This window comes from Rhinopithecus roxellana, chromosome 20 (genome assembly GCF_007565055.1).
Source record: "Rhinopithecus roxellana isolate Shanxi Qingling chromosome 20, ASM756505v1, whole genome shotgun sequence".
In the NCBI taxonomy this organism is placed as follows: Eukaryota; Metazoa; Chordata; class Mammalia; order Primates; family Cercopithecidae; genus Rhinopithecus; species Rhinopithecus roxellana.
In genome coordinates, this window is record NC_044568.1 from 1,610,156 (window position 1) to 1,634,314 (window position 24,159).

At 39.9% G+C, this 24,159-nt stretch overlaps 1 protein-coding gene across 10 annotated transcripts in view; it reads left to right on the forward strand.

The window, feature by feature from the left end:
* Positions 1–24,159, forward strand: part of TNRC6A (trinucleotide repeat containing adaptor 6A) — a 101,496-nt gene that overhangs the window by 43,725 nt on the left and 33,612 nt on the right. For 8 of the 10 annotated variants that reach the window (XM_030925138.1, XM_030925129.1, XM_030925132.1 and 5 more), the window contains 3 exons: positions 7,365–7,766; positions 19,683–22,268; positions 23,958–24,134. In XM_030925138.1, coding sequence (XP_030780998.1) covers positions 7,365–7,766; positions 19,683–22,268; positions 23,958–24,134 — 3,165 coding nt within the window. The remainder of the gene's footprint in view (positions 1–7,364; positions 7,767–19,682; positions 22,269–23,957; positions 24,135–24,159) is intronic. The other 2 variants (XM_030925135.1, XM_030925137.1) reach the window with 2 other exon arrangements.

A 24,159-nucleotide genomic window follows, 5' to 3' on the forward strand; every position in this document is an offset into this window, starting at 1 on the left:
TAGATTATATGTTTTATCCTAGCGAAATGAAATTCCTTTCCATTAAAATCTTTTTCTGATATTATGGACCAGTGCAATCTCACGGCTAATTAGAGAACCTTCTCACATTAATGATCTCAATGGCTCGACTTGTCCTGCTCTCTCCATGCTGGCTGTAGGCGTTTTTTAGAGCAGAGATTTATTTAAAACTATTGATGCATTCAGCAGCATACTAACCAGTGACCATCATTCTTACTCTTTCTCTTGATCATTCTTTCTCTTTTGTTTACTGGTTCTTCATTATTCCACCTCTGGAATGTTGATATTCCACAGTGTTTAATCCTCAGTATTGTTCTATCTTATTTTGTATAGATCCAGTCACATTGTGTGTGCCTGACAATTCCTGGATTATTTATTCAACCAGCGTTTGCTTTGCTTGGTTCAGGAAATGCTAGTGATAAAGTGAAGGAGAAATAAGAAACCAACACTTACAGAGCACATTGACTGCATTATAAGGGATATGTAAGAGTTTCATCAGAATAGAGGAGGGCAATCTGGTTGTCATAACATAACATGCTTCTAAGATACGCCCAATCTGGGGGTGGGGGAGATTAGTTGTTTCCTAGGCAAAATGGACAAAAATATTTGCAAGAAAGGTATCAAGGCATTTTGGGCAAAAGAAATAGCATGAAAGAGCGTGATACCTTTTGGGGAATTGCAGGTATTTGGTGTGGTAGAAGAGAATGCAATGAGTGTGGACATAGCAGGATATGAATCTGGAAAAAGGTAGAGAGGGGCCATGCCAAGGAGTTTAGAAAGGAGTTCCAAAAGTGGTTTTATGGTATAGATAATTTGGGGCAGATAGATGATAGATTTGGGGAAAGTGGTTGGGGCAGGGATCAAGACTTGAGCCAGGCTGGCAGTCCCATTAGGAGGTTTTTGTAAGAGTAAATTGTTGAGGGCCTAAATCACAGGAGTGGCTTTGGAGACACAGGATGCATTTGAATTTTATCAAGGAGGTAATCTGTTGGGCCTGTTGACTGACTAGGTACAGGGGGGTAGGGAAAAATTGAGGAAGAAATTCCTGCTTGAGTAACTGCATAGATAGTTAAGCCATTACCTAAAATGAACGGTTTCCCTCCCATCACTGACAGAACTTGTTCTTGCCTTTACTTCGCTCCTTCTGTCTGCTGCTTAAACCCATTCTTGAGGTTTTGTCATTTCTTCTCCTACAACTGTTTTCTCACCTGTGTGTTGAATCTTAAATCCATATTTTTAATCCAAACTTTTTTTAACTTCAGAACCATAAATTGAGTTGCATCCCGTGTGTGCATATCCTGTAGCAGTGGTTCTCGAAGTTTATCTGAGGACGGGATCCCTAGGAGGCTCCTCGAAACTCTTTCATGAGATCTATGAGGTCAAATCAATTTTCATAATAACAGGAAGACTTTATATGCCTGTTTCACTTTTATTATGAGTATATAGTGGAGTTTTCCGGAGGTGACACAGTGTGGGATATCACAACAAATTGGATGCAGGTGCATATGTGATAATCCACCTGCCTTCTGTTAAGCCAGATGTTAAAGAGACTTACAGAAAACAGTGCCATGCTTCTCACTAATTTTGTTTTGGAAAATGCAATAATTTTTAAAAAATGTATCTATGTTCATATGTAATAAATTTATTTTTAACTCACTTAAAATATTTGTTTAAACTTTTATTATGGTAAATGTATATACAACACCCACAAATGAAACCTTTTGAAGTTCTCAGTGTTTCAGAGTATAAAGGACCTTGAGACCAAAACATTTGAGATGTGAGTCAGCGGAGGCAGTGTGGTTAAGTGCCTTGCCCATGGTCATATAACTAGTAAGTTGCAGAGCTGAGATTTGATTCCATCTAGTCTTTTGAACCAATACCTCTTGTCCTGGGACAGTTTAGGTAAGATTAATATTACATGTTTCTTGAGGATACACACCCATGTACACACACCCCCTGTTATCTGAGCCTGGTGCATTTTATGTTATGTTGTGTTATGTTATGTTATGTTATGTTATGTTATTTCATTTCATTCGTTCATTCAGGAGTTGGGGCCTTACCATGTTGCCCACGCCTGACTTGAACTTTTTGGCTCAAGCAGTCCTCCTGCCTCAGGACTACAGGCGTGTGCTGCTGTGCCTGGCTTTTGTATTTTTATATGCCTGGTGTGTTTTGGAGGGATAAATCTTGGGAGACCCTTTCAGAGTTTCTGCTGTTATACTGTAGGACCTTCTATTCTTCTGTGAGCCTATTTTGGTAAATTACATTTGATAAAGCAGAGTTTGGAAAACTACAGTCTGCAGGTGAAATCTGGCCCATTGCCTGGTTTTGCATATGCAGTGTTATGGAATATAGTCACATCCATTTGTTTGCATTTACCTGTTGTCTGTGGCTGCTCTGGTGCTACAGTGGCAGAGTTGAGTGGTTGTCACAGACTCTATGGTCTGCAAAGCCCAAAATATTTACTGTCTCATCTTTACAGAAAGAACTTGCCAACCCCTGTTGTACAACATAGTTCAATTTAGTTGGGTTTTGTTTTACTGGGATAGATTGTACATAGTATTTTCTTGTCTTTTGATAATCTCCACGTTTGAATTTGTGTCTTTTTCACTCCCGGTGCTATTTATATCTCTTGTTTTTATTCACGTTGTTTGGGATGACCAAAATTTAGCCTGACTTATTGGTAACAGTGTTATGTTGGTGTTCCATCTTTTACTGTGCTCTGCAATAATTTAAATGCCATTAGGTTTAGAGATACATGTTTCTTTTTCTTTTTTCTTTTCTTGAAAGAGGGTCTTGCTGTTGCAAGACTCTGGAGGCAGAGGTTGCAGTGAGCCAAGATCACACCATTGCACTGCAGCCTGGGCAACAAGTGCAAAACCCTGTCTTAAAAAAAAAAAAAAAATACTATTAAAGGCTGGGTGCAGTGGCTCCCAGCACTTCCGGAGGCCAAGGCAGGAGGATCACCTGAGATCAGGAGTTCGAGACCAGCCTGGCTAACATGTAAAACCCCATCTCTACTAAAAATACAAAAATTAGCTGGGCATGGTGGCACACACCTGTAATCCCAGCTACTCCTCAGGCTGAGGCATGAGAATCACTTGAACCAGGGAGGTGGAGGTTGCAGTAAGCCAAGATTGCACCACAGCATTCCAGCCTGGACAACAGAGCGAGACTCTTGTCTCCAAAAATAAGTATACACTAGTGAAAAAGAAAAAAGTGTGGTAGTATTAATCAAGGAAATTATCTGATCATGATAGATAACTTTCATAAATTTCTCTTATTTCTTCTTTGTAAACTAGTTAATCTATTTAGATTTCCTGCCTCTTCTATGGTCAATGTTAAATTACTCCCTCCTCCAGCTTTTCATATTTATAGATTTGAACATAAAGAAATATATTAATTTCAGAAGGTTATTTTTTTCCATTTTCATTTTTTAATAAAGTTAACTGTTTCTCATGGAAGCATGCCTTGGATTTATTGATTTACTTTTAAAGTCATTGATCTCTCTTTTATGTTTACTAATTGTTTCTGTTTCCTTTAATGTGTGTGGGTGTTTTGCCCCTTCTTGAGTTGGATGCATTATGTTTTTGTTGGAAATAAGGCTATGAATTTTTTTTTGAGCTCTGGTTTAGCTGGATCTCAAAATGTATTGTATGCAGTGTTTTCAGTATTATTTTCTTGGTAACCCTGTAGTTTCGTGTTTATTTCTTCTTCATCTTGAAATGTACTTTTTTCTTTTTCTTTTCTGTTTTTAGCTGAAAAATTTGTGTTATGCAATTGAAATTTATTTAAGGCAGATTTTTATTTGCTAGTTTTATGATTTTAGTGACATTACATTGTAATCCAGAAATATCCACTGTATTATTTCTAGCCTTTGCAATTTATTGATGTTTTCTTTGCTGTTGTATGGCATGTATGTGCACATTAACTTCTTATGATTGTTTCATGGGTATTTGTCAAAAAGATGTTATTTGTTTTCAAGGTACATGGCTTTGCTTTTTTCTAGTTTACTCTGTCTCCATTTATTTTAAATGTTTTGATATTATGAGACTTGGCATATAAAAGTGCTTAATTGCTCGTCTTTTTAGTTGTTTCTTTTATTATGAATATGAAATTTCTCTTATCCTTTATAATGCTTTTCTCTTTGAATTTTATTTTGTCTGATATCAGTATTGTTTTCATTTTAATTTTCTTAGCCTTTCTTGGTTGTATATCTTCCTCTCTACTTTTTTTTTAAACCTTGCTGAGTTGTTTTGTTTAAGAGTGCTTTTTGCAAAGTTTATTAAGTTTGTTTTTCCTTTCTTAGTTTAAGAGGCTTTATCTTTTAGCAAGTGAACTTAACCCATTCACATTTATTGTGATACAGGTATTTTGGGGCTTCTATTTAGCATCCTAGTTTGCATTAACCAGAACTTTGAAATTTTTTAAAATTCCATTTTCCATGTCTGCTGAATAGATGAAGTTTTCTAATTTTCCTTTTCCCCCCCTTCCAATGGTTTGGGTGATTATGAACATAATTAACATTTTAACTACACATACATCATAGCCAGTATTAGTCAGTATTGATATTTGTTACTTAGCAACCCCCACCTATGTTCACTTTTTAATCCTTCACTCATTACTTCTGTGTCTTATTTTATATCTAAGATTGTACTTCAGATTAGCTTCATTTAATAATCAGTAGTTACATTATCTTGATGTCTTTACTGGTTTTAATGAAGTTTTCTGGCCCAGGAAATGAATACCTATCTCAGCTTTGTTTTCCACGTGGTACTTTACTGATGAGAAATACAGCATTTACTTGAGTTTGGGGTAGAGGTGAAGTTGCTGGGTGACAAATATTGATGTTGCTTCTGAACCTCTGGTCACCTTTGATTTAGTGTTAGGTTCTTATACATGCCTTCATATAGATCATTCACAGTTTTTGTATATAGGTTATCTTCTGGTTCTTTGATAAATAAAAAGCATCTTCCTGCTCCTTTCTCACACACCTTGTTTGGGCATAAAATTGTCACAATGTTATTTTTTAATATTTAGATTTTTAAAGTAATGAAGTGGCAACAAACCTATATTACAGCAGCGGGTAACTACCACTTTAAGTTGATATTCGATTGCCAAATGCCACGCTGGGTCCAGTACTAAGCATGTAAAAGCTAAGTAAACTTTTTTATGTTCCTTATAATCTTAGATATACAGTTGTCCCTTGGTATCTGTGACGCATTGGTTCCAGGACCCCCAACAGATACCAAAATTCATGGATGTTCAAGTCTCGTATATAAAATGGTGTAGTATTTGCATATAACCTACACACATTCTCCTATATACTTTGAATCATCTGTAGATTACTTACAATACCAAATATGATGTAAATGCTGTGTAAATAGTTGCATTGGTGTTTATTTGTATTTTTATTTTTGGTTTGTTTGCTTAGTATTTTTGATCCATGGTTGGTTGAATCTGTGGGTGGGGCATACATAGATGTGGAGGGCTGCCTGTACTTTATCTTCCTTAGGTTTCAGAGGTACTTTAGAATATTCTAGTGCCGTATTGTCCTCATGAAGTGTTTTTGATAGCCAGTATCTGCTTATTACTACATGAGGCACACAAAGGAGTATATGTTATTGTTACATATTAGAAGCATTATATTGTTTGGGAGACGAAATTTTCACCAATAATTAGGCCTAGAAAGCACTTTGCCCCAATTATCAGTAAGAGACTTGTCAGTGAGCGTCAAGAATGAAAGCATTATAAACAGTAGATGGAATGTTTGTAATTTTTCACTGTAATTCTTCCTGAACTACAGTTCGTATTACTTTAGAAAATTTAAGTGACACAAAAAAAAGAGGCCAAGATCATGTATTATGTTTAAAAAGTATAAATGACATAGAGTAAATTTACCAGATGTTCAGAGAAGGAAGAAAATGGGGAGACCAGTTTCTTAGGTGAAGGGGGGCTAGAGCTGAGAGTGTGGAAGAGGAAGTTGGTGGTCATTGTAAACTCAGGTGACCAAGGGTTTAATGACATCATCATATCTATTGTAGGCATTTGATAAAGATTTCTTTTGGACACAATTAATAACTTCACTTCTGTTTACTGAGTGGTTACAACACCCTGGGCACTTGACCAAGACTCTTCCTACTTTATAGAGGAGAAAGACACAGAGGTAACTCAGATGGTGAATGGTGGGGGCTGTTTTAATTCCAGGGTGGGAGCTTGAATGGAGATTTTTTCTGAGTGTCCTCACCAGTAACATGGGGGTGTTTCACTTCACTTATCTGACAGTGGTATCTGTGAGGATACATTAAAAAATTTCATAGAAACATTCAACTGCTACCAAAGTATAAGGTGGTATTGTGTCAGTCATTAACGAATAGCCACTGTTTATATAGCCTTATGTTCTGTGTTTTATAAACATGAAGACATTTAACCTTAGGATAGCTCTGCAAGGTGTAGGTACTGTCTCCATTTTACCGGGAAAACAGCAGGCTCAGTTAGGTTTATACGACTTGCCCAAAGACACAAAGCTTGTAAAGGCAGGGCTGGGGTTGAAACCTGGTACCAAAAGCTCATACACCATGCATCTCTGTACTTCTCCAGCTGGGTTTACTTACACTGGCTTAAGGCATTTCCATCGGTTTTCTTTCTTTACACTCTTTTATGAGTCAACAGTTTCCCTATTTGCAGTTTCTGATTTATTTTTCAGATTTAAGATAGAGCATCCAGATTATTTCTCTCATTTTGATTCGTCTCATGGATACGTTATCTTTGTCTTTACTTCTATGTTCTGAGTTTGTCTTACACGATTCAGATTTTACATTTTTACATTGTTAACTTTGGCTTTTTGTAAGAAAACCAGCAGGTTGTTTTCTAACCTTGTGTTGTTCTTGTGTTGTCTTCCAAAGATGAAAAATAGAGACCAAACACATTAACAATGAGGCAGAATAAGAACAGTTGCCAGGGAATAGAGGATTCTCTTAGGACTACTGAAAATTGGCCACATTTGTTCTTTGAGTCATTGCGAGTTCCCTGGTTTTGTAATGATCAGATGATGATGTCTTTGACCAGAGTGTAATGTGGGAAAAGGGATAGTGAACATGAGTTGTTGTCTTGGCCAAAAGTCCTTGGGCCCTTATTGGATAGGTAGTTAGCAGAAGTGAAATTTGACTCTTGGCAGTGACATCTCCTAACAAAATTTGAGCCTGTAAATGAGGATATCCCTGCTCACGGAAAGCTTCTGTTTTTTTAGGATTATTTTTCTTAGTGCCTTTGAATTTAGATGGCTTACTTTGGAGGTACACTTTACTGGCTAATGTTTTCCACCCCTTTTCTTTTGTTGGGATTAGTGCCAGAACAGATAAAGCCCAGTGTAAGCCAGCCTCAGCCTGCCAACTCTAATAACGGCACTTCCACAGCAACCAGCACTAATAATAATGCCAAGCGAGCTACAGCCAACAATCAGCAGCCACAACAGCAGCCGCAGCAGCAGCAGCAGCCACAGCAGCAGCCGCAGCAGCAGCCACAGCCGCAGCAGCCACAGGCCTTGCCTCGGTATCCTCGTGAAGTACCTCCACGATTTCGCCACCAGGAACACAAACAGCTTCTAAAGAGGGGTCAGCATTTTCCTGTCATAGCAGCAAACCTTGGATCTGCTGTTAAAGTGTTAAACAGCCAGTCAGAAAGCAGTGCTTTAACAAATCAACAGCCACAAAATAACGGAGAGGTGCAGAACAGCAAAAACCAGTCAGGTGAGAGAAGGCATTTCTTACGAGACTCACACTTTATCATCATTAGCTGTATAGCAAGTTAATAAATTTGTAACTTTTTGGTGATGTATTTGTATTCATCAGTATCTGGACTTTAATATAAGAGTTCTTTATAGGGGGTTATGAATGGGGAATCTTAAAATATTTCCTGTAAGTTACCTACTTTAAAATGATTATTTTACTTATTCTCCCTTCAGGTTCTGCCCATTTTAATAAGGAACTTATAGCTAAAGTTGACTGTAAGACTGTAGCCAAAATTGAGCACCCTTCCCCCCAGGCCACGTGCTGAGCAGTTGTACATATTATTGCAATTTAGTGTTCAACAACGTTGTGAGACAGAGTTCTTAACCTCCACTTTCAGTAGAGGCAGCTGACACACCAAGACATTAAGTAACTTGCCCAAGCTCATTCAGTTACCACATGTCATAAAAAGACTGGCACTCATGGAAATTATATTCAAACAGAGGAAATGCATTTAGTTATTTGCCTCAGAGTGACTTCTCTGAGCTTGGTAGTGATTGTGAGGCAGAAAATAAATCTAGTATGTGATTACAAGTTTTCTCAAAGCCCAGTTTGTTTCAACATGTTCTGGAAAGTTTTGATGGTCTGTTAGTCCTTCCATTCATTCATTTATCCAACTATTTTAAAGTTCTACCACAAGCCAGATAGAGAATTAGGTGCTAGGGTTGAGGGGGGAATCAAGGTGCCCATACAAAAATACAATTCTAGAGGCAGTATAGCATACTGATAAAGAAGGAAGTCTAGAATCAGACTGCGGCCTTGCATCCTGGTGCCCCCATATCCCAGTGTGTGTGACCTTGGGCAGGTTACTTAATTGCTCCATGTGCCTGAGGAGTCTTTCCTAACTGTCCCAGGTTGTACTCACTTTCTGCACCTGTGTTCTCTTTTATATACCAAGAACTACTCTGTACATTGTAATATATTATGGTATTCACGGTGAATAAGTAGCAGTTTCTGGACTCACATCAAGATCTGTTTGACTCCAAAGCTGTGCTCGTAACCACCATGCTGTGCTTTGGTACCATACAAGATGTGATAGGTAATGAGGAAGAGGACACAAATGTGAGTTTTCTAGCATAGGCACATTGTTATTGGAAAGGATACAAATTTAAGTCATTGTCCTGAGTTAATATTTACTCCCTAATTTCCCAGCACCTTATTACCTGTGTGAGCTTAGCCACATAACACATCTGACCCTCTTTGCTAATCTGTAAAACAGTAGTACCCAACCCTATAAGGTTGCTGTGGGGACTTAATTATATGGCATGTTATTAAAGGAGCTAGATTAATGCCTGATATCTAGGTGCCAAATAAATTATCTTCCTAATAACTGTTATAGAAGGACCTGCACTTCTCAAGAAGTGTTTGGTTTAGACATACTAGATCTAGTGCCAAGTAGTAGGCAATTAATAATTTGAAGTTCACCTGGGAAGTCAGGTTGGAAGCAAATGTATTGGTCATCAGCATGATGAAAAATGCGGTTAAAAACTTTGGGAGAGGTTAGTTATACAACAAATTATGGAGTACCTGCTGTGAGCTAAGCAAGGTGGAATGGCACTGAACAAAACAGTGAAGTGGGATAGTAAATTTAGAAAATATGTCAAATACGCCTTTTCACTTGGGGAAATGAAAGGTACCTGTTTTTGAAATGGAAACAACATAAGTGTAAGAATCTTGCTTCTCAAAAATAACTCTGAGTCAAAAATATCAAAAGTGTTACAAGTGTGTGTTCAGATGAGAAGAAGCCCTCAGGTGTGGGCATAGGAAGAAGTCTTCAAAAAAAGGCTGAGAAGGAAAAACATCCTGCCTATTTCTAAAAGAATTTTACCAGGGTGGACTGCATTGATGTGGAGGCTAAGTTGGAAGTGAGGAGGGTGCAGCAATCTAACTGAAGCCTGGATTCAATCTCAAAAAACAACTAGAAAATGCAGATGATGAAACCAAGGCATTCCAAAGAAGAGCCAGATTTGTACTTTTGTCTCTTAAAAAATTTGTGAATCCCCACTTACCAGCATATTTTACATATTTACATTAAAACATCTTTCTAGGTGTTACTAGGATTGATAATAGAAACTTTAGCTTGCAAAATAGACCAGGAGAGTCAGTGAAGGCTTCTTATGAGTTAGGTATATCCAGCTCCTACCAAGTTATTAATATTAATGACGATATAGTGGCTAATCCTTATGGAGTGCTTACTGTGCCCACACACTACTAACTTACTTAATGCTTCTTTTACAGAGTAGATAGTATCATCTTCATTTTACAGATTAGGAAGTAGCCTAGAGGCCAGTGAGGAACAGGGTACTAGATAGTATAAACAGCGTGCACAGTAGCCCAGAAACATGATCATTCTTTGTTGTGAACTACATGTAGTTCAGAATTGGGAAAACGTAATGTTAGCTTGGTTTTTTTGTTTTGTTTTGTTTTGTTTGATCCATTTGTATTTGGCTTTTTTATGTTCTCGTTTTTAATTTTTTTAGAATCCTGTGCTAGTCAAACTAGACAACTCTGCAGACTAGCCCTGGGCTGCCAGTTTGGGGCTGGGCCTTAGACACTTATTGATGGTTTAAATTGAGAATTGAGACCTCTTTTTTGCAGTTGACCACTTAGAGCCCAAAGGGGTGATATAACTCTTTTAATATCGGGGCCCACAAACCATGTAATGAGAGTGAAGGCTTTGCGGGGACCAGTAGGCTCAACAGGAGCAATATTGTTACTTATAGGCCAAAGTGTTCTATCCCATTTTTTATCCACCTGACATGATCCATACAGAAAAGTTAAGAAGACTAGAATCGTGAACACTCATATACCCTCCACCCAAATCTGGTGGTTAACATTGTCCCATCTTGACACACATCTCTTTCTCTGTCTCATATCTGCATACATGTGCACGTTATTGTTGAACCACTTAAAAGTAAGTTGCAAACACTGACACTTCAACTTTAATACTTCACAGGTAGTTATCCTAAGAATAAGCATAGTCTCCTATACAACCACAATACCATTATCACCGCTAAGTAAAAGAACAACAATATCTTCTAATAGTTTGTGTCCACATTTTTGCTAGTTGTCCCAAGAATGTATTGCTTGCTTGTTTGTTCAGAGTATGCTAGCGTTTATATAAAATATAAAGCATATAGAACCCTATGTATTGCTTAGGGGATGAATTCAAATGTAGTAAGATATAAAGATTTACATGAGTGATTACCACTGGTATACCCACTGCGGAAGGAAAGAGAGAGAATACGAGTTTTTTCTGCCATACTAGTAATGTATTTCTTAAGGTGTATGGGTATATTTTATATTACTCTTTTATGGACTTTTCTATGTTTGAAATAGTTATTTTTTAAAAGAAGAAGACATTTGAGGCATAATGGTGAATGACCAGTAATTGGGATGTTTTAACCAAAAATGTTAACATTAAAGTTTCTGGAGATGTTTAAAGGTTAAAATGCTGTCCATTCCATCCATCTCTGCTCTTGCATTGGGCTTTTAGCACGGTGTACATCCTTGCTGTCTTGAAGCTTCTGCTTGCTTGGAACTTGCACCTTCCCCTTGGATGATAAACAAACTCGTATCTTCTCTATCCTTAAAAAAAAATTTCGTTAAGTCTCCATACTCTTTTTTTTTTCTTTTTTTTTGAGGAGACAGGGTCTCACTTTGTCACCCAGGTTGGAGTGCAGTGGCATGAACATGGCTCACTACAGCCTCAACCTCCCAGCTCAAGTAATCCTCCCACTTCAGTCAGTCTCCCTGAGTAGCTGGGACTATAGGCGTTTGCCACTACGCCTGGTGAATTTTTGTGTGGTTTGTAGAGACGGGATTTTGCCATGTTGCCCAGGCTGGTCTTGAACTCCTGAGCTCAAGCTGTCTGCCTGCCTTGGCCTCCTAAACTGCTGGGATTAGAGGCGTGAGCCACCATGCCCGGCAAAATCCCCATAGTCTTTTGAGGCTATTACAGAATTTCTCCCTCCCGCCTTTCAGTGTTATTGAAGGAATGGTCTGTACTTGCAGTCTTTAATGTATTACATCAGTGTCTCATAATCTGGCTTCTGCTCACTTGACTAAAATAACTCTATTGCTGAAGTCACTGATCTTCTGAATGTCAAATGCAAACCTTTTTGTTCCCTCCCAAGGCTTTGTTTCAGATCTCCCCACATTTTAGGTCCTCTTCTGGAAGTCTTCAGTTGACGTTGGGCCCCTCAAAACTCAGTATGTCCAAACTTGAACTCTTTGTGTTGCCCCCATACCACTTCCTTCTTCTGCATTCCTTTGCTCAAATAGTTGCCGCCCCCATTCATCCAGTCGCCCATCTAGAAACCTTGAAATCATGCTTTACTCTTCCCTCTCCTGTATGTCTCACAGGGTTACTGTACTCTGCTGATTTTAACTCTTTTTTATTTATTTTTTATTTTTTTTGAGATGGAGTCTCACTCTGTCGCCCAGGCTGGAGTGCAGTGGCACGATCTTGGCTCACTGCAAGCTCCGACTCCTGGGTTCACGCCATTCTCCTGCCTCGGCCTCCCGAGTAGCTGGGATTACAGGTGCGTGCCACTACGCCTGGTTAATTTTTTGTGTTTTTAGTAGAGACAGGGTTTCACCATGTTAGCCAGAATGGTCTCGATCTCCTGACCTCGTGATCCGCCTACCTCAGCCTCCCAAAGTGCTGGGATAACAGGCGTGAGCCACCAGGCCCAGCCAATTTTAACTCTTAAATACCTCCCACTTTTCCGTCCCCCCGCTTGATACTGCTGCTACCAGTTGCCCTGGTTGAGGTGTTCACCATCTGGTCTAGAGCAGCATCCCCAAGAAAGTCTTTTGTATCCGTCTCCCTGTCATCTTCACCCCATCTCTCAAACCAGAAGCCAGTCATGATTCATGCATTGCATTTGGTTGTGATATTACATTTGTCTTTTCAATTCTGGAACAGAGATTTGGGCCTATTTTAGTCCAGCTTTATTGGGAGATACCCACACCCATTCATTTACATATCGTCTGTGGGCCGCTTTCAAGCTACAATGGCAGAGTTAAATAGTTTTCACAGACCATCTGGCCTGCAAGGCCTGAAATGTTTAACTGGACCAGTGTAGAACGAGTTTGCCAAACCCTGAGCCAAAGGCAAGAATAACCAGAAGAGACATTTTGAATTTTGTACTTAAGAGTGATCTGAGGCCAGGCGTGGTGGCTCACACCTGTAATCCCAGCACTTTGGGAGGCCAAGGCGGGCAGATCACGAGGTCAGGAGATCGAGACCATTGTGGCTAACACGGTGAAACCCCGTCTCTACTAAAAATACAAAAAACAAAATTAGCCGGGCGTGGTGGCAGGCGCCTGTAGTCCCAGCTACTCGGGAGGCTGAGGCAGGAGAATGGCGTGAACCCAGGAGGTAGAGCTTACGGTGAGCCAAGATTGCACCACTGCACTCCAGCCTGGGCGACAGAGCAAGACTCTGTTTAAAAAAAAAAGAGTAATTTGAAATTGTGCATCTAAGGTTTTCTCATATTCCCATCTCTCTCATACTCCTTGGAAACATTGTAAAACATAAATATTATTTACTTTTGAAGCTCTTCCCTTTCTGGTGAAATTGAAAGTCTTTAAGGTAGAAAATAAATATTTAACTGTTTTGTTTGTTAGATGCTGTATATTTATGGATGTCCATGGATCTAAATTCTTCCTGAATAAGTGATGCTGTTTCTTTTCTTTTCTTCTCTCTTTTTTCTTTTCTTTTCTTTTCGTTTCTTTTCTTTTCGTTTCTTTTGAAACAGAGTCTCGCTCTGTTGTCCAGGCTGGAGTGCAGTGGCACGATCTCGGCTCACTGCAACCTCCGCCTCCCAGGTTCAAGCAATTCTCCTGCTTTGGCCTCCTGAGTAGCTGAGATTACAAGCGCTCACCACCATGCCCGGCTAATTTTTGTATTTTTAGTAGAGATGGGATTTCACCATGTTGGCCAGGCTGGTCTCGAACTCCTGACCTCAGGTGATCTGCCCACCTAGGCCTCCCAAAGTGCTGGGATCACAGGCAGGAGCCGCCACACCCAGCCGATGCTTTTTTTTATGTCACTAGAATTATCACCAGTCTTTGTTCAGCCCCCACATAACCTCTTTGATTTTTTTTGGATAGATGTTCTATTATGTACGATTATTTATTTATGTTTTTTTAGTGTGGTACTGTTGGTGATCACACTTCTGTGGGCATTTTGTATCAAAGTAGGATGTTAATGATACTTTGGATTTCAAATATTTCTAAATAACGCACAACCCTCCAAATCTAAGTTTGCCTACAGCATTGCAGTGTATAAACATTTTGCATTACACTCAGTAAAACTCAGCCGCCCCCTTTCTTCCCACTAGCACAGAGATTTACTATTTCTCATTATTTCCTGGAAAAGCTGAGTGATAATACTCTACTTAATGATGCTTCTCTATGTTTATCTTCCAGATCATTTACAGCACTGGGTCTTGTGTGTCTATAAGCACAATAAATTATCTGACTTCTTCCAAATCTGAAATAATCTCTGACTCTGAAACATATTAGTAATGATTCCTGACGAGTCCTGTTCTTTTTACCCTTTCCGTTATAATAGTGTCTGTTCCCATCCCCTGCAACACATTTTGTTGTTGTTGTTGTTGTTGTTTTGAGATGGAGTTTCGCTCTTATATAATGCCCAGGCTGGAGTGCAGTGGCATGATCTCGACTCGCTGCAACCACCACCTCCTGGGTTCAAGTGATTCTCCTTCTTCAGCCTCCTGAGTAGCTGGGATTATAGGTGCCTGCCGCATGCCCAGCTAATTTTTATATTTTTAGTAGAGATGGGGTTTCACCCTGTTGGCCAGGCTGGCCCCAGGCTCTTGACCTCAGTTGATCCACCCACCTCAGCCTATCAAAGTGCTGAGATTACAGGAGTGAGCCACTGTGCCCAGCCAACACCTTTTATTTATTTTTATTTGTTTATTTATTCATTTTGAGACAGACTCTAGCTCTGTCACCTAGGCTGAGTGCAGTGGCATAGTCACAACTCATTACAGCCTCAACCTCCCAGGCTCAAGCGATCCTTCTGCCTCAGCCTCTCAAGGAGCTGGGACCCCAGGTGTATGCCACCACGCCCAGCTGATTTTTTTTATTTTTTGTAGAGATGGGGTGTTGCTAGGTTGCCCAGGATGGTCTCACTCCTGGACCCAACCAGTATTGCCTCCTCGGCCTACCAAAGTGCTGGGATTACAGCCATGAGCTAGAATGCCAAATCAATTTTTTTTTCTAAACTAAAACCTTTTTTATAACCCAGAATGCCTTGTACCTCACCATTGGTAACCCAATTTTTAAAATAATCTTTAATTTAGGTTTTGATCAAGTGGCTTCTAGATTAAAAATGGGATTTTAGTTAATAATATTTTAAAAGACAAACTTAGCCACCAAACCAGGTCATGACCAGAATCTGAGAACATTTTTCACTAACATTAAAGGTGATAGAACTCATTTGCAGAATATATTCAGGTGTTTGCTTTTTTGCTTTACTTTTGATGTATTCTAACATTAACAAGTGAAATCTGCCACATACGGTTTGTGTATAAAAAATACTTACTCATTGATAGCTTCATGGTTTCATCTTTTAATGTTTTAATCATTTGGGATTTTTAAAAATATATTATCTCATTTTTAAAAGTTTTCAAGTACTGAATATTCCCTTTCCCCACTGATTTAAAATGCTAATCCTTGAAATAGTATCTTTGACATATACTTGGATCTGTTTCTGGGTTACTTTTTCTGTTCAGTCAAAGTGCTGTCTGACAGTGCAGTGCTGTTCAACTATTTCCTGATAGTGCAGATTTCCTTCTTCACAACCTCTTCTTTTTTAAATCTTTTAGAGGGTTACTCTCCCATTTGCTTTACAGAATTTTTAAATCACTTAAAATCATTTTTACAGACTCTTGTTAACAATTTCTTATAATTGAATTAAACTTAGAGCATTGTTACATCTTCATATCCAGTAACAAGTTTCTTTACTTTCAAGTGTCTTCTATGGTCTGCAATAAAATATAATCATATACAACTTTAAATATTTTTGCTAGCTTTATTCCAGTTACTTTGTGGCTCTTAATGATTAAGATCTTTCCCCATCAACATTTTCTCCCGGATTATTTTTGGCATGTAGAAAGGAAATTGTTTTTTCATGTTGATCTTTTTTGCCTCTATTCTATTGTCTTTACCTCCCATTTTTGAGTCATATTTTATCAGTTAGTACTTCTAATACTGGACCGAATAGTAGTATTGATGACAAGTATTTTTGTCTTTTTCTCATCGTTGTGGGAATACTTCTGGTGTTTCACTCTTGAATTCTGGATCCATCTCTTATTTTCCATTTGGGTAGTTTTGTTTTCGATGGCCAATCTTGTTTTCTTACTCCTGCCCTGTGAAAGTGGCCACACACACACACACACTTATGCATGCAAATAGTGGCAGCAGAAATACATTTGCAGTAGTCCAGGAAAAGAAAGTGACAAGGGCTGGACTGTCTTAGATTTGGAGACAAGGTGTATGGATTTTGGACTTGATGTTGTTTTGGATTTGCTGTGCACAGGGAGGAATAGAAGATAAATTCTAGGTTTTAGGAAACTTAGATGAGAAAAACTTTTAAAGAAGCAGTTTTTGCCCTCTTTGGGAGGAGAGGAATTTACACTCTGTTGGAGTGTAAATCCAGAATTAGAAGATTCTGCTTTCAGAATATCTAAGGTATCTAAGATAGGGTATCTAAGGTAGAATATTCAGGTATCTAAGTGGAAATTTTAAGTAAAGAAGTTATATGATTTCTCACTTTGTTCTTCATAAGAGAGATGTGGTGGAATGAAAAACATGCTTTGGAGATAGGACTAAAAGATGATAATCATTAGCATGCATTTATCAGTGATAATGGCCCTCATTTATTAAGCACCTAATATGGATCAGATATACTACAGAGTACTTTTTTTTTTATTTTTTGAGACAGAGCCATGCTCTATTGCCCAGGCTGGAGTGCATTGAGGCGATCTTGGCTCACTGCAAGCTCTGCCTCCCAGGTCCACGCCATTCTGCCTCAGCCTCCTGAGCAGCTGGGACTGCAGGCACCCACTACCACACCCGACTAATTTTTTTGTATTTTTAGTAGAGACGGGGTTTCACCATGTTAGCCAGGATGATTAACATCACCTGACTTCGTGATCCACCTACCTTGGCCCCCTAAAGTGCTGGGATTATAGGCGTGAGCCACCGCACCTGGCCCGTACAGAGTACTTTTAATAATCCACACCACAGTTGTGTGAGATTGATACTAATACTGTTACTTTTTTTTTTTTTTTTTGAGACGGAGTCTTACTCTGTCGTTAGGCTGGAGTGCAGTGGCGCCATCTCGGCTCACTGCAACAACTTCCGCCTCTGCAGTTCAAGCAATTCTCCTGCCTCAGCCTCTCGAGTAGCTGGGACTACAGGGGCCCGCCACCACATCCGGCTCATTTTTTGTAGTTTTAGTAGAGACAGGGTTTCACCATGTTGGCCAGGATGATCTCGAACTCCAGACCTCGCGATCCGCCCATTTTGGCCTCCCAAAGTGCTGGGATTACAGGGGTGAGCCACTGCACCTGGCCTGGTACTAATACTATTTCTACTTTAGAGATGAAACTAGGCACAGAGATTGAGGATCTTACCATGGTCACACAGCTAGTAAATGGTAGGAGTGTCTCTTAAACCCAAGCATTCTGGCTACCCAATCTGTGCTGTTAATCACTATGTCAAATTGACCCTAACGAGGCACTTATTTGCAGCCAGCACTGAGCTTAATGCTTTACATATGGTGATACAATTAACAAAAGAACCAGGTTAAGAAGTATTGTTTATATTCTGGTTTTGCAGATTTGGTCATACAGAGTTCAGACTTGAATCTGGGTGTCTCTAGAGTCCTGTCTACATTCTTAGGCACCTTGCTTTATGAAGGATTCTGATGAATCCTGCCTTTCTCACTTAATTTTCCATAAATTAACCTGTGAACCTCAGTTTTGTCATCTGCAAGTGAAGGTAATGCCTATCCTCTAGGGTAGCTGTAAGGATTCAGTGATAAAAGTGCACACAAAGTTGTCAGACATAGTCCTGAATGCCAAACATTTGTTGATGGTGCCGGTGCAGATGTTAGTGTGTTGATTCGCTTATACCCAGTGAGTCTGACTTACTGTTACCCTTTATTTCATGAGAAATTCTCATGGGCACTGAAAGATGGCAAATCTTTGGCAGCTTTAGGAATCATTAAAGAAATGATTCTTAAACAAGGAGTGGAAATTAGAGTCATCTATGGAACTTTAAAGTATATTATTTGATGAATTTATATCATTTCTGGTCTCTCTCCAGTCACTTTTCCAGACTCTTTCCAGCTCATCATCTTTTGCTGCTTAATGATTGTGCTTTGAGAGAAAATGATGCAAATTGAATCTGATTTTCCGTTTTAGCAAATCACCTTAATAGTGACTTCTGTTTATCTCCTAGGCCTACAACCCATGAAGGCTGGCTCATTAGATCTGGGACATTGCCTTGAACATGTATATTTAAAAGCACTACCTGTGATTCTGATTGGTGCTCTAGTAGAAAACTGCAATATAACCTGCCCCTCAAGGCAGTCAAAATGCACATGGCTTATGCAGGTTAATGCCCCTGAGAAATGTCTACCTACCAGATCCTTAAACCAAGTGTGAATTAAGAATATGGGGAACTATCAGAAGCACTAGAACCGCCCTACCTATGGTAAAATAACTAGATAGTAATACATAGCAGGAAGTCCAAGATTATAGGATTATATGACTGGTCATCAAACGGCTCCAGTGTCAGCAGTTGATTTTTTGAGATCATAATAATTCTGTGATCTTCAGCATAACAATTAACCATTACTTTTCTGTCCTTTTATATAAATGTGGTTAGGAAGGTAAATTAAAAAAATTTTATGAGAGGAAGTTGAACTGAAAATATTGTTACTTGGATGTAATATTTCAGGTTGAAGATGGATACTAATGAAATGGAATGTAATGATAAAAGCTTTCAAATTCTTACCATTCTTAAAAATTTTTATAAACTTGTGGCCGGGCGCAGTGACTCACGCCTGTAATCCCAGCACTTTGGGAGGCCAAGGCGGACGGATCACAAGGTCAGGAGATCGAGACCATCCTGGCTAACACGGTGAAACCCCGTCTCTACTAAAAATAAAAAAAAAAATTAGCCGCGTGTGATAGCAGCTCCTGTAGTCGCAGCTACTCGGGAGGCTGAGGCAGGAGAATGGCATGAACCTGGGAGGCGGAGCTTGCAGTGAGCCGAGATCGCACCACTACACTCCAGCCTGGGCACAGAGCAAGACTCTGTCTCAAAAAAAAAAAAAAAATTATAAACTTGTTACAATACCCAAAACAGTTGTATGGAAAAGCTATAGTAGAAAACAGAGGGTGGAAAAATATTTCTGATACATTTTATCAAATTTTGGCTATTCACTTCTCCTTACCCATCTTTCCATGTCAGGCTTCTACGCTTGGGTTGTTCCGTTATCCTAATGTGTAGCTGCCTCCTAGACCTTCTTGACTCCAAAATTCTTTTATTTGCTGATATGTTTAACAATGTATTCATTCAGCAAGTATTTATCAAGGGGCTGTTGTGTCCTCTAGGGTCTTAGGATAATATCTTAGGATAATATGAACATGGAAAGTTGGTGGCTAGAAGATAACCAGTGCCCTTGTAACCATTCTACCAAGGATCATAGCTTTTTAAATTTGTGGAGCCACATTTATTTATAACATATTCGTCATTTTTCTTAAATTTTAGTGTCATTTTGAAATGGCCTAACACTTTATAAATAGTTGTACTTCTCCTTTATCCTAGATATAAACCACAGTACTTCAGGATCCCATTATGAAAATTCCCAGCGGGGACTTGTGTCTTCTACAAGCGATTCTAGCACAAACTGTAAGAATGCTGTTGTAAGTGACTTGTCGGAAAAAGAAGCATGGCCCTCAGTCCCTGGCAGTGATACGGAGTTGGCTTCAGAATGTATGGATGCTGATTCTGCCTCCAGTTCTGAATCGGAAAGAAACATCACTATCATGGCTTCAGGGAACACAGGTGGTGAAAAAGATGGCCTTCGGAATAGCACTGGACTTGGTTCCCAAAACAAGTTTGTAGTTGGTAGCAGCAGCAATAATGTGGGCCATGGAAGTAGTACTGGGCCATGGGGTTTTTCCCATGGAGCCATAATAAGCACATGTCAGGTCTCTGTGGATGCTCCTGAAAGCAAATCTGAAAGTAGCAACAATAGAATGAATGCTTGGGGCACTGTAAGTTCTTCATCAAATGGAGGGTTAAATCCAAGCACTTTGAATTCAGCTAGCAACCATGGTGCCTGGCCAGTATTAGAGAACAATGGACTTGCCCTAAAAGGGCCTGTAGGGAGTGGTAGTTCTGGCATCAATATTCAGTGCAGTACTATAGGCCAGATGCCTAACAATCAGAGTATTAACTCTAAAGTGAGTGGTGGTTCTACCCATGGTACCTGGGGAAGCCTTCAGGAAACTTGTGAATCTGAAGTAAGTGGTACACAGAAGGTTTCATTCAGTGGTCAACCTCAGAATATTACCACTGAAATGACTGGACCAAATAACACTACTAACTTTATGACCTCTAGTTTACCAAACTCCGGTTCAGTGCAGAATAATGAGCTGCCTAGTAGTAATACAGGGGCCTGGCGTGTGAGCACAATGAATCATCCTCAGATGCAGGCTCCATCAGGTATGAATGGCACTTCCCTTTCTCACCTTAGCAATGGAGAGTCAAAAAGTGGAGGCTCTTATGGTACTACATGGGGTGCCTATGGTTCTAATTACTCTGGAGACAAATGTTCAGGCCCTAATGGCCAAGCTAATGGTGACACTGTGAATGCAACTCTAATGCAGCCTGGCGTAAATGGGCCTATGGGCACTAACTTTCAAGTTAACACAAACAAAGGAGGTGGTGTGTGGGAATCTGGTGCAGCAAATTCCCAGAGTGCATCATGGGGAAGTGGAAATGGCGCGAATTCTGGAGGAAGTCGAAGAGGATGGGGAACCCCTGCACAAAACACTGGCACTAATTTACCCAGCGGTGAGTGGAACAAACTGCCTAGCAATCAGCATTCCAATGACAGTGCAAATGGCAATGGTAAGAAGTTTACAAATGGATGGAAATCTACTGAGGAAGAGGATCAGGGTTCTGCCACATCTCAGACAAATGAGCAAAGCAGTGTGTGGGCCAAAACAGGAGGTACAGTGGAGAGCGATGGTAGTACAGAAAGCACTGGACGCCTTGAGGAAAAAGGAACTGGAGAAAGTCAGAGTAGAGACAGAAGAAAAATTGATCAGCACACATTACTCCAAAGCATTGTAAACAGAACTGACTTAGATCCACGTGTCCTGTCCAACTCTGGTTGGGGACAGACTCCTATTAAGCAGAATACTGCCTGGGATACAGAAACATCACCTAGAGGGGAACGAAAGACTGACAATGGGACAGAGGCCTGGGGAAGCTCTGCAACACAGACTTTTAACTCAGGGGCATGTATAGATAAGACTAGCCCTAATAGTAATGATACCTCATCTGTATCAGGGTGGGGCGATCCCAAACCTGCTCTGAGGTGGGGAGATTCCAAAGGCTCAAACTGCCAGGGGGGGTGGGAAGATGATTCTGCTGCTACAGGAATGGTCAAGAGCAATCAGTGGGGGAATTGCAAAGAGGAGAAGGCTGCATGGAATGACTCGCAAAAGAACAAACAGGGATGGGGTGATGGACAGAAATCAAGCCAAGGGTGGTCTGTTTCTGCCAGTGATAACTGGGGAGAAACTTCAAGGAGTAACCATTGGGGTGAGGCCAATAAGAAATCCAGCTCAGGAGGTAGTGACAGCGACAGGTCCGTTTCCGGTTGGAACGAACTTGGTAAAACTAGTTCTTTTACTTGGGGAAACAACATAAATCCAAATAATTCATCAGGATGGGATGAATCTTCTAAACCTACTCCTTCCCAGGGATGGGGAGACCCTCCAAAGTCTAATCAGTCTCTAGGTTGGGGAGATTCGTCAAAGCCAGTCAGTTCTCCAGACTGGAACAAGCAACAAGACATTGTTGGATCTTGGGGAATCCCACCAGCTACAGGCAAACCTCCTGGTACAGGCTGGCTGGGGGGACCTATACCAGCCCCAACAAAAGAAGAAGAACCCACAGGCTGGGAGGAACCATCCCCAGAATCTATACGTCGCAAAATGGAGATTGATGATGGAACTTCAGCTTGGGGAGATCCAAGCAAATACAACTACAAAAATGTGAACATGTGGAACAAAAACGTCCCAAATGGCAACAGCCGTTCAGACCAGCAAGCACAGGTACATCAGCTGCTAACGCCTGCAAGTGCCATCTCAAACAAAGAGGCAAGCAGTGGCTCTGGTAAGTTTCTATTTTATGAAATCAAGCCTTATTTTAACTTACTGTTATTATAAGATTTGTATAACAAAGTGCTTGGATATGTACACAAAGGCTGTTCCTTACTGTAATCCAGAAGCAGCTTGAAGAAAATTATAGGGATGATGTTTACCACCAGAGAACAGAGCTCCACTTTTGGCAGTGTTGTTTGAGTCCTGCACACTTCATTCTCTATTAGAAATGCAACAGAAGGTGAATTGGACAAGGGCGGTCAAGTGGAAATGCTGTACACTTCTCTAAGTTGTTTTGAGTTAGGCCTTGTGGTTTTATTACGTGACTGAAATATCTCCAGAAATAAAACAAGTATCTCATAAATACAGTATTCTCTAAACATTAGGTATTATATTTGGCTCTAGAAGGGATTTTTTTTAAGTAGGTGAGAAATCCAACTCTACTTAGATACAGTATATATGTTTGTGTATTAAAAACGTTTGGTAATACCTTTCTAGTATATCCTTACTTTCCTCTCTTATAATGAACTAATTCCTATCTCTGCAAATTATCCCGACAACATTTTCATTAAGTGTGATTGGCTACATTGTCTTTGTTAATAAAAGTTTTATTAATAGTCTCATTGGAAGTGGATATGGGAGTGCTTTCATGAGCTAACTTTTCGGCGCTTAATTTTTTTTTTTTTTTTTTTTTTAGTCTAAGTATAGTTTGTTGTATTAATTTAGTTTTGATTCTTAAAAGGAAGAAGTATGTATCTAAGATGAAGCCTGTTGGCTTTTATTTTTTCTTAATGAAACGTTTATGGCTTTGTTTTTGTTGTGTTGTTGTTGTTGGTTTTTTTGCTTTGGGCAACCTCAGCCTAATACTTCAGATTTTAAAATAAAGATTGTTCAGTATGTGTAAAAAGTAGGTGACCCATTATTGTTAGCTGGGTAGTACATTGTTTTTCCAGTGTATGTGGTGTGGAAGGGGTACACTTGTGCCACTTTTTTTTTTTTTTTTTTTTTTTTTTTGTGGAGGGAGATGGAGTCTTGCTCTGTCACCTAGGCTGGAGTGCAGTGGCATGATCTCAGCTCACTGCAGCCTCCACCTCCCAGGTTCAAGCAATTCTTCTGTCTCAGCTTCCTGAGTAGCTGGGACTACAGGTGTGTGCCACTATGCCCAGCTAATCTTTGTATTTTTAGTAGAGACCAGGTTTTGCCATGTTGCCCAGGCTGGTCTCAAAATCCTGACCTCAGCTGATCCACCTGCCTCGGCCTCCCAAAGTGCTGGGATTACAGGCATCAGCCACTGTACCCAGCTGGTACAAATGTTATACATACGCTGTCACCCAGCTTATCACCTGCTCCAATTCACAAGGTTTGGTTTAGAATGACTTGACTTTTTCGGGAATTAAATTGATGCTCAAAGGAGAGTGGTTTCCCATAACTATGCAAAAATCAGCTGTAGGCCTAGAGGGTAATTATGAAAAAAGTTTAAGAAATTCTCACCTTATAGTTACATTAATGGGAAATAGTTTGTCTTTTTTTTTTTTTTTAAACATAAAACAGATGCCATCTTTTTGCCTATCACAGTATCATTATTCTGTACATAAACATGAGGTTCTTCATCCTTGGTCCCTAAGTATTCTTTATTGTCCCTTATTCCACTGCACCTCCTTACCTTCTATGCTGATGACTTCTTTTCCCACACTTTCTAAAGGCTGGGGTGAGCCCTGGGGGGAGCCTTCTACTCCAGCCACAACTGTGGATAATGGTACTTCAGCATGGGGTAAGCCCATAGACAGTGGTCCCAGCTGGGGGGAACCCATTGCTGCGGCATCCAGCACATCCACGTGGGGCTCCAGCTCTGTTGGTCCACAAGCATTAAGCAAATCTGGTAAGTTATTGACAATGCCTGGTAG